Source organism: Syngnathus scovelli, chromosome 2 (genome assembly GCF_024217435.2).
Source record: "Syngnathus scovelli strain Florida chromosome 2, RoL_Ssco_1.2, whole genome shotgun sequence".
NCBI classification, from domain to species: Eukaryota; Metazoa; Chordata; class Actinopteri; order Syngnathiformes; family Syngnathidae; genus Syngnathus; species Syngnathus scovelli.
Genome location: NC_090848.1, coordinates 28,021,973 through 28,036,313, shown reverse-complemented (window position 1 = coordinate 28,036,313; position 14,341 = coordinate 28,021,973). Strand labels below are relative to the sequence as shown.

At 46.0% G+C, this 14,341-nt stretch overlaps 1 protein-coding gene and 1 long non-coding RNA gene across 5 annotated transcripts in view; one reads left to right on the top strand and one right to left on the bottom strand.

Annotated features, from left to right (window-relative positions):
* The window catches only part of LOC137840112 (uncharacterized), a 169,788-nt gene that overhangs the window by 31,758 nt on the left and 123,689 nt on the right, over positions 1-14,341 (bottom strand). The gene's annotated exons all lie outside the window — the stretch shown is intronic.
* Positions 1-14,341, top strand: part of ccdc135 (coiled-coil domain containing 135) — a 128,742-nt gene that overhangs the window by 12,450 nt on the left and 101,951 nt on the right. For all 4 annotated transcript variants that reach the window (XM_049753605.2, XM_049753604.2, XM_049753603.2 and 1 more), the window contains one exon: positions 4,801-4,926. In XM_049753605.2, coding sequence (XP_049609562.1) covers positions 4,831-4,926 — 96 coding nt within the window. In that variant the 5' untranslated portion in view covers positions 4,801-4,830. The remainder of the gene's footprint in view (positions 1-4,800; positions 4,927-14,341) is intronic.

The following is a 14,341-nucleotide window of genomic DNA, read 5'->3' as shown; positions in this document are numbered from 1 at the left end:
TGGTCCACTCGGACTCAATGTCCTCCGCCTCCTCCGGGACATGGGAAAAGCTCTGCCGGAGGTGGGAGTTGAAGCTCTTCCTGACAGTGGATTCTGGCAGTCGTTCCAAGCAGACACTCACTGTACGTTTTGGTCTGCCAGGTCGGACCGGCATCTTCCCCCACCATCGGAGCCAATTCACCACCAGTTGGTGATCAGTTGACAGCTCTGCCCCTCTCGTCACCCGAGTGTCCAAAACATGTGGCCGCAGATCCGATGACACGACTACAAAGTCGATCATCGAACTGCGGCCTAGGGTGTCCTGGTGCCAAGTTCACACATGGACACCCTTATGTTTGAACACGGTGTTCATTATTGACAATCCGTATTGAGCACAGAAGTCCAATAATAGAACACCGCTCGGGTTCAGAACAGGGGGGTCGTTCCTCCCAATCACTCCCTTCCAGGTCTCACTGTTATTGCCCACGTGAGCATTGAAGTCACCCAGTAGAACGATGGAGTCCCCAGAAGGAGCGCTCTCCAGCACTTCTTCCAAGGACTCCAAAAAGGGTGGGTACTCTGAGCTGCCATTTGGTGCACAGACACAAACAACATTCAGGACCTTTCTCCCCACCCGAAGGCGGAGGGAGGCTACCCTCTCGTTCACTGGGGTGAACCCCAATGGGAAGGCGCCCAGCCAGAGGGGAAATAAGTATACTCACACCTGCTCGACGCCTGTCACTGTGGGCAACTCCAGAGTGGAAGAGAGTCCAGCCCCTCTCATGAGGGCTTGTACCAGAACCCAAACTGTGTGTGGAGGCACGTCCGACTATGTCCAGTCGGAACTTTTCTGCCTCGCACACCAGCTCGGGGTCCATTCCAGCCAGAGAGGTGACATTCCATGTCCCAAGAGCCAGCCTCTGCAGCCGGGGATCGGACCGCCAAGGTACCCGCCGCCCAGTTCACCAAGCACCCGACCCCTTTGGCCCCTCCCACAGGTGGTGAGCCCAAGGGAAAGGGGACCCACCTTTTCTTTCGGCCTGTGCCCAGCCGGGCTTCATGGGCCACCAGACGCTCGCCTTCGAACCCCACCTCCATGCCTGGCTCCAGAGGGGGGCCCCGGTGACCCGCATCCGCGCGAGCGAAAACTAAGTCCATATATTGTTTTCTTCATAAGGGGTTCTTTTGAGACGTTCTTTGTCTGGCCCCTCACCTAGGACCCTTTTGTCATGGGTGACCGTACCAGGGGCATGAAGCCCCAGACAACATGGCTCCTAGGATCATTGGGACACGCTAACCCCTCCACCACAATAAGGTGACAACTCACGGAAGGGTAATACACTGTATTAAAATTTCTAAGTAATACACTGTTTCTACTTTGCGGATTTTTGTTTTTTTGCGGGTGGTTCTGGAATTCATCTTCCGCGATAAACAAGGGATTACTGTAAAGGTTTGAAAAGGTAAAAATAAAACGCTTTTTGTTTTCTGTTTTACTCAAAGTAATAGGGCAAAAAGTGTGACTTTTGGGATAATCCGGCACGCATTATTTGCTTTCACGTTTCTACTCACAAACTACAAACCCATTTGTGGAATGAATTAAGTTCGTAAGTAGAGGTACCACTGTACATGTATGACTTAGAGCGAATACAGCAAGATGACCTAAAACTATGTGCAAACCAGTTGGGTGGGAAGCCTCATTGATTCACGAAGGTTGATTGGCTTACTGTTACATTCTTTCATTATAAGCATGAAAGATTTCATCTGCTATATTTGCCACTGTACAGCCGGTGACAGGAGAACGCTAACGTGATGCAAGAGAAATGAACCTTCAACTTAGTGGTGTCAAACTAATTTATGCAGTGTGGCGTATCGTAGTCATAGTTTCCTTTGGAGGGCCATTATGACTTTCAACCCAAATAAATGTATGAATGTCTCATATTATGTACCACAGGTGTCAAACTCAAGGCCCGGGTGCTGGATCAGGCCCATCACATCATTTTATGTGGCCCGCAAAAGCAACTCATGTGTCAACTCAATGTTTCTTGTTAAGATACCAAAACTTTAGATTTTCTTCCCTTTTAAGTGAGATGTAGCAATACTTTTTTTGTTAAACCCCCACTTTCACAATAAATTACAAAATTATTAAACTTTTTTTTACTGAATTCTGTTGTGTATGCGATATGTCATAATAAGTATAATAACCTCCTGAGACCCAGGGGAAAAAAAACTTTTTTGAATTTATTACCGTAATTTCCGGTGTATAAGCCGTGACTTTTTTCCAAAATTTTGAACACTGCGGCTTATAGTCAGGTGCGGCTTATATAAGATTTTTTTTTCGTGATTTTTGTGATGACTTGATCACTTTTACTCTTAACACTATTATATACAGTAAAAGCTACAAAACAAACTGACAAATAACTCGTTTTCAAATCAGATGAGTAAAAACTGGTCAAATATTTTTTTAAAAAGATATTAAAAGTGAAGACAATTTGCAATTCTAGTAATGACACACGAATTTGATGCACAATTTGTCTTCGTGGGCCACATAGAATGATGTGGCGGGCCGTATCTGCCCCCCGGGCCTTGAGTTTGACACCTGTGCTCTAAACCCTTTCTCTTACTCTGCCATGTGACTCAGAGATTACACAAAGCAGTGGCGCTGTTTGGACCATCTGCATTGTATTAAAATCCAATCAATCAGCATTTAAATTCAATTCTTCTGACATTTTGCTCACCAAAAACTAGTTGTAATGAATGTGAACTTTTAATGCATTTTATTCAGAAGGTTACTTTGAACCCTGAGCCTTAGCCTTAGGGGGCGCTCTAGCAGGAAGCAAGAGCGAGACAGGCGAAGGAGAGATAATGCGCCGAAGAAGACGTGCTAGTTTGTGTTTACAACATTTCGCGCATCACGCAGAACGCGATCAAGACGGACATTACTGAAAGGAAGCTTTTATACACAAACTGTCATTATGGGGGACAAAAGAAATGCATATGATGCCGCTTTTAAGCTAAAGGCAGTCGATGTTGATGACACCCTTGTGTTGCGGCACCCTTTTCTTTATTTCGTGGTCCCGTCTACTCTGGAGCTATACGTGTCGCTCGCTAGTTTAATGAGCTTCGTGCATGAATAAGATTAGCATGAACAGACCCTCATCATGGAAAATGCTAGAAGAAATGGATAAAAACGACGACGAAAGAGATACTGAGAAAGTGTGTGGCGAAAGATATCTAACGCTATTCCAATCGGGAATTGAGGAGGAAGACTTCGACGGTGTCAGTGCACAGGAGGAAGATGAAGACGATGAAGCTCTTTTTTTTACTTTTACTTTTTTGCGGTACTACTGCTGCGTCACAGGCAATGTTTAGAAAGACATGTTAAAGCATGTTATTCAAACTTCAAAAAGGCTTTCTGTGTACTGTCTTTCTTTGTAAAAAATAACTCGTGTGCATGTGCGGCTTATAGTCCGGTGCGTCTTATGTAAGAAAAACTAAAATATCGCCGAATTTTAGCTGGTGCGGCTTATACACCGGTGCGGCTTGTACACCGGAAATTACGGTATTAATTTTTTTTTTTTTTTTTTTTTTTTTTTTTTTACACCACATAGTTCTTTGGGGTAAAGAAACATTACTACAATAGAAAAATGTCAAAACATGCTTTTATTTATTTTTCACAACATGTCTTTTGGAGAGGATGTCAGCACGGTTATGGCAAATGTGAAACTCACATTTGTGGCATGTTTAGTCGTATGGAAAAGTTTGGGCACCCCTGATCATTTTCATGATTTTCCTTATTTCCATTGGTTGTTCGGATCAGCAAATATATCAGTTGTTCAGTTAGTGAAATGAAGTTTATAGTATTTACAGAAAGTGTGCAATCATTACTTGAACAAAAGTAGGAGATACGGACCAAAATCATACGTCTTCTACAGAGGACAGAAATAAATTGCTGGGTCTCAAGGTTACGCCATTAATAGCCCCACGAGGTAAACCTAACTACAATATGGCCCGCAACAAAAATAGGTTTGACACCCCTGTTATATATAGTATAGGCTACACAACAAACTGATGACTAACTAGTTTTGAAATATCATGAGTACAAACTGTTCAAATTTCTAAAAGATGAATGGTAATAAGAATTGCTACAAAAATCTCTAAATTTTAAAAGTGAAGATAATTTGCAATTGTAGTATTGTCACAAAGTCGATGCACAATTTGTCTTTGTGGGCCAAATATAGTAATTACACTGCGGACCAGAGTTTGACACCCCTGCGTTAGCTGAAACAATATACCAGTGTTTCAGAGGGCTTCATTTTGCCCATCACTATTTTCCATGTCTGTCTAATTGTCTATTGTGTCCACCTGTTCTCTTCAGCCTGGCAGGCCCCTTGTGTCTTCCAACCACATCCTTTAGCTACTTGTGTGTGCATTCCAAATAACATACATTTGTCCAGTTGTTGTTTCTTGTAGGGTTGAGTGTTGTTTCCCAGTGTTTCTTTGTTGCTTTGAGTTTGGATTTTTTTTTTGTCTCAATTTTGTATTTTGATCTCACCCGAGGAACTATAGTTTTTGGATATGAATTTTATTCAGTCAGCCCTCTACTCCTGCCTTGATTCACCTTCCGTCCTGGATTTGGGTCCTCAAGCCTGCCACAACCCTAACATAACCATGGCGACAATTCTCAGACACCACCCATAATCCTGATTGTAAATCTGTAGCTCTGCCTGATTCCTCCGTGTGTGTGTGTGTGTGTGTGTGTGTGTGTGTGTGTGTGTGTGTGTGTGTGTGTGTGTGTGTGTGTGCGCGCGTGTGTGTTTTTAGAAGTTTGTGTCGACTACTCTGCGCCCCACCATGACAAGCCATCCCGAGCTGCTCAATTGGGAAGGATGTGCTTCGTTTGTGGCTGACTTCCTGTCTCTGAATCCCTTGGAGCCACCTGGAGAGCTTGTGAGTGATGTACTGAATGAGCTATTAACAACTCATGAATGTAAACACCACGCCGACGTAAAGGTGGTAGATCTTTCCGTTTAAAGGAGTCTTTGCTTGGCATAAAACAACTGACGGTCTGTGATGAGCTTGTAAGAAGAACCATGGTAGCGGAGAAAAGTTTGGCACTCATAAATGTCAGCAGGAGGACATTCTCTCCCATTCAGCGCTATCCACACTTTGGTGATCTTCCTGGATGTGTCCCTCCTTAATTTAGTTATAATGTGTTCTCGCTGCATTATTTCAAATGCACACGCTAGATTGTGAGCGGAATCAAGCAACAAAGAACGTCGTCATGGAGGGCGACATCATCTTTGTTTGCGCTGAAACCGCGTCATTGCCATAAAAACGATGCGCTGATTGGGCAGAACCAAGAAGAACTATGTCACATTAGCATTAATGGTTCAGCGATCAAACGAAATAACTCCACTAATATAGTCGAATTGCTAAAGAACAGCAAGATTTTTTTGTGGAAACTTTATACGAACAAGGTATCTTTATAATAGTTCACAATATTTAAAAGATTGTATTTCCCAGATCTTGGAACGAAACATCCCTATATAAATGTATAGATATAGTCATATAGTCTAAAATAATCACACATGGAAACGGGGATAAGTTGCATGTTAATTTTGTATATTTTCACTAAAATTGCATGGAAATTCAAACCATTTTGGATGGAAAACCAACTATTGGTTATTGAAGATCCAGTGAGAATCATGGGTCCTCTCAAAGCTGCTACCATTGCTCTATGCTAAGAAAACAAAAGTGACTCCCCTGTTTATGTTCACATTTGCACTTTAATCACAATCGGAATCAGCTTTATTGGCCAAGTTTGTGCATGTCAAACAAGGAATTTGACTTCGGTTGATTTCAGCCTCTGTACAACATTTAAGTGACTAACAACATTCAGGTGATTGACAACATTTAAGTAGCAAGAACAGGATATTATTGCCCAGTGATGTCTCTGAGACTCTATGAGTGGTGTTAGTTCATCAATGCGACAGCCTGGGGAAAGAAGCGGTGTCTGTGTCTGCTGGTTTTGGCGTACAGAGCTCTGTAACGCCGTCCGGAGGGGAGTAGTTCAAACAGACTGTGACCCTATGTGAGAAGGGTCTGTAGAGATGTTACTTGCACGTTTCCTGGTCCTGGACAGGTACAAGTCTTGGATAGATGGACAAACAGGATCCTGGCGTACGTCCCTGGGGTGTCCAGGTGGTGCAGGATGTAGTGCAGTCCCATGTTGACCGCATCGTCCACCGACCTATTTGCCCGGTAGACAAACTGCAGGGGGTCGAGTAGGGGGCCCGTGATGTCCTTCAGGTGGTTCATTACTAACCTCTCAAAGGTTTTCATGACCACAGATGTCAGAGCGACAGGTCTATAATCATTCGAACCTGTGATGGTGGGCTTTTTAGCCACCGGTACGATGGTGGAGCTTTTGAAGCACAAGTGCACCTCATACAGCTCCAGGGAACGGTTGAAGATCCGTGCAAAGGTGGGTGCCAGTTGTTCAGCTCAGACTCAGGCAGGAGGGGGACACACCGTCTGGGCCTGGTGCATTCCTGACCTTTTGTCTCCGGAACATCTGACACACCTCCTCCTCACGTATCTGAAGTGTGGGCGCGGCTCTGAAAGAGAGAGAGGTGGTCAGGGGTCGGGAACCTTTTTGGCGGACAGAGCCATAAATGCCCATTTTAAAAAAATAATTTCCCGTGAGAGCCATACCATTTTAAAAAGACGATAGGCTAAATACAATTAAATGCATGTATTTTAATTAAGACCAACGACTTTTTTAATGTGCATTAATGTATTCTATTTAATAATATTTTCATATTGAAGCCTAGAAAAAAAAAAAACACAATTAAAGAGACTTCTGGGGCTGCATCCTTTTGCCGATGGCTTTTTAATCCGGTTGATATGTGGTGAGGTTGAGCAGGCGTTGAGACTCTCATCAGTCATAATGGCCCGATCGTGAACGGTTCTTGCTGACAGAGGCATGTCTTTTGTCCATTTGAGTATCTTTTCTTTATCCGTGAAGTCGTCAAAAAGTTCATTAGCCACTATCCTACCCTCCGAATATGTTGAATATCCGAAGACAGTAAGCTCAACCACCTTCACTCATCAAGACTCTGAATGTCAGGTTAAAGGTTGACTCCAGGTTTAATAACAAGGGAAAGGGTGAAACTGGGAGAATACAAACCACATTGTATAATCAGTCATACGAACCAAATGAATTAAATCGATATGAAATCTCAATCATGCTTTTATCCTATCGTCTAACATCACAGAAAACTATAATTTCAGAACTCAAAAGATCTATTTTGATCCATAATAACTTAAACAAAGATACATACCAACAAATACCACAACATGTAGTTAGTAGATTTGCTGAACTGCAGGCGAGAATTGAACAAGCAGCGTTCTCTTTAAACACTGTGCTGAAACATGCCCTTACTTCCTGATTCTAGTCATGTGACCTACTCTACCTTAGCACTGATCACTGACTACAAAGACATGAACGACAGTTCTTACTGTTTCTTATCAGGGGCAAGAAGGAGGACCGTCTTGGAGATGGGACGCTGGTACAGTTTCTTCCCGCCTGTCTTGGAGACCTTGACCTCGACTTTACGCACCATGCCATCGTTGCTGGGGAAGACCTGAGTAATCGGTCCCAGAGGCCACTCGTTTCTCACGAGCTGATTGTCTTTGAGAAGGACAGTGCTCCCAGGCTGGATGTCTGGGTTGGGAGCCTGCCACTTCTGTCGCGGCTGAAGTGATGCGAGGTATTGTTTCTTCCATCTATCCCAGAACGTTTGGGCCAGATGTTGGACTTGGCGCCACTGGGAATTGTGGAGGTCTTTGATCCAGTCACCGACTGGAGCTGAAGGTACACTCACCTTCTGGGTGAGGAAGGTTGCTGGAGTAAGAATGAAAGGATCGTCCGGGTCAGTAGACACTGGAATCAGAGGTCTGCCGTTGATGATCGCAGCAACCTCCGCCATCAGTGTGGAGAGTGCTTTGTGGCTGAGTCTCGAAGTTCCAAGCTGGAGGAACATTGAGTCCAGGATCTTTCGTGCTACTCCAATAATCCTCTCCCACGAACCGCCCATGTGAGAGGCGTGTGGAACGTTGAACTTCCATACACCTTGGTCCAGGAGGAACTTCTCGACCGCAGCGTTGTCGACGTTTGAGGGGATCTTCAACTCCTTACAAGCGCCGACAAAGTTGGTTCCTCGATCGGAACGGATGAGCTTCACAGGGCCCCTGACGGCAAGGAAACGCCGGAGGGCGTTGATGAAGCTAGAGGTGTCTAAGGACTCAATGACTTCGATGTGGACGGCTCGTACACTCATGCACGTAAATAACACTGCCCACCACTTACTGTGAGCGAGACCACCTCTCGTACGGCGTGATGATACGGTCTATGGTCCGAACAGATCGATGCCCACGTTCGTGAATGGAGGTTCTGTAGAGAGGCGGTCTGCCGGAAGGTCGGCCATGTTCTGTGTTTGGGGGGTGCCATGCAGTTTGCGACATGTGACACGCCCGTGGATCAGGCTGCTCACACGCCTTTTGCTGCCAATTATCCAGGAACCGGTGGCCCACACAGCATCCTCAGTGAACAGTCGGCCCACACAGCATCCTCAGTGAACAGTCGTCCCTGATGTTTGGTCTTCTCATGGTGGTGTCGAACCAAGAGCGTTGCTATGTGATGTTTGCCAGGCATGATGAGACGGGTTTTCTCCTCTTGCTGGAGCTGCGCTTTTCTGACACGACCTCCGACCCTCAGTAGACCATCAGCGTCGACGAAGGAATCTAAGGTTTTGAGAGGGCTGTCTTTAGAAAGTTTCTCCTTCTTTCGCAGACAGGTGTACTCGTGAGGGTAGATCTCCTCTTGAACTGCCCGGATGATGGTTCTTTTTGACTGAGAGAGTTCGTCGATTGAGATTGTTGCGTGGCAGTGATGCCAACCTTTGCAGCCACTGGCTTCGGTTGTAGAATTCTTCTGGAAACAACAAGCAACAAGCGTGCTATGGCGTGGGTCAACGATGTCCAACTGAGCTGGGACCCGAGTTGTTTGCTCGACATGGTTGTGCTCATAGTCGACACGAGGGGACGGATGTCTTGATCTGATGAAGGATTCACCAGGTCGAAGGAGTCTTCTTCAGTCTGGACCTTAAGGGGCTGCTTCAGGAACGCGTGTCCAGACAGCCAGTTGGAGTCTGAGAGACGTGCAGCAGTAACGGACCCCGTGGCGATATCTGCAGGATTCAGTTCTGGAGACACGTGCTGCCACTGCTCTTCGTCCTCCTTCAGAGGAGGGGCCACTTCTGCGTGTTTGTTCCGAAAGACCTTCTCCATGAAGGTGAGGAAATGCTGTTTCATCGCTGGTTTCCTTTTCATGATGTTCAGGAATGAGAGGTCGTCAGTGGAGGGAGCCACCTTATTATCATCCTTTGTTTGTTGAAACACTGTAGAACCCAGCTGGTCGGTTTCTCCGTTGCAGATAAGTTTCTCTGTCGACTGTAGTTTTGGATGATTGGTGCCTTGGAATTGACTGTACCTCTCTTTCACCTGAAAGACGTTCGGGCAGGGTTCAAAGATGGAGGGGCGTTTCTGCTCTGTAGTCCTGGTATACAGGGCATTTATGGTGTCAGGCTTGTGAACCCCTCCCAAACACACATTTCCGATGATCACCCATCCAAGGTTGAGTTTCTGGGCGAATGGAGCAGCTCTTGCACCGTTCACCTGGTTGCGGACTTTATGGGCTGTGATGATGTCTCGCCCAAGGAGAAGCATTATGGGAGTGCTCTGTTTAAGTTCTGGGATGAGATGAGCGATTGATTTCAGGTGAGAGTGGTTGGATGCAGCATTCAGAGTTGGTATCTTGGATCTGTTGTTTAGGATGTCGTTGCATTCTACCAGACTTGGTAGGAGAAGCCTAACTTTGCCGTCCATGGATTTGATTTGGTAGCCCGGAGCTCTTCTCCCCATGGTTTCTGTCACCCCAGAGCAGGGGCCACCAACACGGTGCCCGCGGGCACCAGGTCGTCCGTGAGGACCGCATAAGTCGCCCGCAGGACTGTTCTAAAATTAGCTCAACTAGCGGCACTTGTCAGTGAGCTGCATCTATTTATTTTACAGTCAAACCTCGGTTTTCAAACGTCCCGGTTCTCGAACAAATCGGAATTCGAACAAAAAATTCAAGATTTTTTTGCTTCGGTTGTCAAACAAAATTCGGAGGTCGAACCTCGCGAGATGAGCCGGGAGGACCTGAGAAAACCCGACCATGCGGCCTGGATGCCAACAGACTCCATTGTTATTGTATGTTCGTTACTTCGAGGATTGTATTAACCCCTAATCATGCCTCCAAAGAAAGCAAGTGGGAGAAGTAAAGCCATCCTAAAACGAAAAGACGCTCTTATAGCAATGCGACAGTGAGCGCCCGGTGCGCTGCGGTTGCGCGATCGGACCAAATTAAGCTCCCTGCGCACTAAGGTCCACTTAAATTTTGGAAAGTACATCAGGACTTTAAAAATATTTTCTAAATTTTAGGGACGGCTCTGTCACAATAATGCGACCAGCGCGGTGCAGTTGCGCGGTCGGCGACGCGCTACTGTTGCGCGTTCAGCGGTGCGCTGCAGTTGCGCGATCGGACAAAATTAAGCTCCCTGCGTACTTAGGTCCACTTAAATTTTGGAAAGTACATCAGGACTTTAAAGATATTTTCTACATTTCAGTGACGGCTCTGTCACAATAATGCGACCAGCGCGGTGCAGTTGCACGGTGGGCGACGCGCTACGGTTGCGCGTTCGGCGGTGCGCTGCAGTTGCGCGATCAGACAAATGTGCGCAAATGAAAAAAATGCTTAAAAAAGGCGGGATTTTTTTTGTCTTGAAACGGATTAAAACATTTTCCATTATTTGTAATGGGAAAATAGATTCGGAATTCGACCAATTCGCTTCTCGAACCGCCTTCTGGAATGGATTGTGGTTAAAAACCAAGGTTTGACTGTATTTTTGCTATTCTTGTTAAAATTACACTTACATGTGAACTGGAAATGACAATAATAACACAGTGAAAGCCAAATTGAGCAAATTGGCTATTTGAGAAGTGTGTGTCAAACTGGTAGCCCTTTGCCTTAATCAATACCCAGGAAGTAGCTCTCGGTTTAAGAAAGGTTGGTGATCCCTGCTCCAGAGCATGTGCGGAGAGAATATGGAGAAGGGGGTCCTTGGACATTGAAGGTGTCGAAGAACTCGGAACGAGCCAAGGATGTGTTGCTGTGTTCATCGATGATTGCGTAGACCTTTGTCGCTTTCTCACGATGGTTGACAGGGTAGATCCTGACAAGGCAGATTTTAGAGCATGATCTGTTGCTCTGATCGCCACCGCAGACATCGGTGCAATTGTTTGTGACCTCCGAAGGAGCTGTAGGTGCTAGCTCCCCGCCATGCTCTGTAGTTGGGGCTGGCTCCTTGGTTTGCGATACTGGTCCAGGGTGAAGTGCAGAGTTATGTTTCTCACTCCCGCATTCAATACATGTGGCTGTATACTTGCAGTCCTGGGCCATGTGCTTAGTGGACGTGCAACATTTAAAGCAGATTCTCTTTCGGGAACGCTCTCCTCTCCTCTATGGGTTTCTCCCGGAAAGCCCGCCATTTCCTTAACAGGTGGGCCTTTTTGTGAATAGGGCACTGGCGATCTGGGCTCTCGGCTCCAGCGCTGCGCTCCGCAGCACCGACGTCCGTCTTGTGGACTGAGATCTCCGTTTGTCTGTGCATTTTCGTGTTCTTGCTTGGTTCAGGAATGTCCGTTTGGCTAATGGCCTTGAAGCTCGGGTCATTCATGATTTTAGCCTGATGGAAGATGAAGTCCACGAAAATTCCAAAGGGGGGGAATAAACCTCCATAACGTTGTTTGTAGCTAAATCCATTAGTCCGCCACTTCTCTTGCAGGCTAAAGGGCACCCTTTGAACCAGGGGACTTATGCCTGGAAGATTCCATCAAGAGGTCACTGAGCTCATGGAGCTTTGCACAGTCTTTGTTGGTGATTTTCGGGAAATTGTTGATGCGTTGGAAGAGAGCCTCTTCGACTACTTCAGGGGCTCCGTAGCATGCATCCAGTCTGTCCCATGTCATCTGGAGTCCTCATTGGGGGTGATTGGCATTGACATCCCTGATACGCTTTGTATGTTCTCCCGACTCTTTCCCGAGCCACTTGACCAGTAGATCCATCTCCTCGCTGGGAGTGAGATTGAGTCCTCTCACTGCGTTTTGAAAGGACAGTTGCCCAACTCTGTAGCTTGCAGGCTTGTCGTTGAATTGAGTCATACTTGTAGTGACCAGCTCCCGACGGGCGAAATATCTGACAATGTCGTTGATACCTGATTGGTCGTGCTGGTTGCTTTGGGGTGCGTAGTTGGGCACGGTAGGACGTGATGGACCCCGGTAACTGGGTGTAGCTGTATATGTGTGTGCCTTGATGGCCCTGTGTATCTCTTGGAATAAGAGATATGATAGTGGCATGTTGTTGTGGCCAATGAGATGGTAGTCTGTTCGCTGGGGTATAGGTGAGGTTGGCATCGGCCGGACCATTCTCTGATATGGGCCATGGAGCTGTAATAGAGTTACCTGGCACGGTATTTGAATGTAGATATGAATCGTCACCTTGCGGGGGAAGATAAGGTTCTGATGCAGACTCTACGTGTAGCCATCTTGCCTCGTCGTGAGAGTGTTGATGTGGTGCCATGCCATTGTTGGCCCTGTGAATCGCTGTCCAGGGTCGTCTTGAGAAAATGGTTGTGATGCCAAGGTTAGCTGAGTACGTAGCTGAACAGGCTCATCCTGGGAGAGTACACGTGGCGGCGCTGGGGCTCTGTGTATAGCTGGTTAGTGTCATCCTGAGTGAGAAGGTTTCGGAGGCGGGTTGGATAATATGTTTAGCGGGTCAGTTTCGGTAGGAGCGTATTCTTCCCGCGCGGCGGCTAAATGCTCCTTGGACTGCTGAGCGACATATTCTCTGGTCCGTTCCAGTGGGTTAAAGGGATTCTCATCGAGTTGAATCGTCCTGCTACCTCGCTCACTACCTTTGATGCTAGCCGCTGCTTCTAGAGCCTCTGCTTTGGCCTCAGCCACTGCCACATTTTTCTCTAATGAGAGCTTCTCCATGCGTGCCACTAATTGTGCCTTTTCCATCTCCATGTGTGCCTCTAATTGTGCCTTTTCCGTTTTCAGAATGATTTCTTTATCTGTGAAGGAAAGGAGTACTTTTTCTGCCTCGGCTTCGGCGCGGGCCATGGCAGCAGCATTGCCAGAGGACGCTTTTGTAGAACATGATTTGTAAGATCTAGACTTCAGTGACTATTCTTTTTGTCCATCCATAGTCTGAGTTTGGCGTTTAACTTTGTTACCTTCTGCGATGAAGACGTTGTTTCACTATCCTGCCCTCTAAATATGTTGAATATCCGAAGACAGTAAGCTCAACCACTTTCACTCATCAAGACAATGAAGACCAGATTGAAGGTTGACTCCAGGTTTAATAACAAGGGAAAGGGTGAAACTGGGAGAATACAAACCACATTGTATAATCAGTCATACGAACCAAATGAATTAAATCGATATGAAATCTCAATCATGCTTTTATCCTATTGTCTAACATCACAGAAAACTATAATTTCAGAACTCAAAAGATCTAATTCGATCCATAATAACTTAAAGATACATACCAACGATGCGTTGTATAACACAAAATGTAGGTAGTAGATTTGCCGAACTGCAGGAGAGAATAGAACAAGCAGCGTTCTCTTTAAACACTGTGCTGAAACATGCCCTTACTTCCTGATTCTAGTCACGTGACCTACTCTAACTTAACACTGATCACAGACTACAAAGACATGAAAGACATGACAGCCACATCAAGCGTAAATGTTGAAATACTCGCCATCAGTGAATGGCTTTCCGTTCCTCACAATTGTTAATGCGCCAGCAAAACTAGCTGGATTAAAGTCACCTTGTCTGGTCCATACACGGAGTTACTGTTGACTAGCTTGGACCTTCCTCTGGAGCTCTTCACGTGCTTTCTTTCTGCTGTCCCCAGCTAGGTATTTGGTTGCAAATGTAGCATGTCGTGTCTCAAAGTGGCGCTTTATATTGGAGCGTTTCATGGATGCAATTTTGTCATTGCATATGAGGCACATAGCAGAGCCTCCTCTCTCCACAAATGGGAATTCTTTGGTCCACTCACTCTGAAATGTTTGGTGATCGTCATTTTTTTTTCTCTTCGCCATCTTTCTTACTTGCCTAGCACACACCAACTAGCTAGCTGAAATTTTAAATAAAGCAGATAGAATTTTACCTCTCACGACCCCGT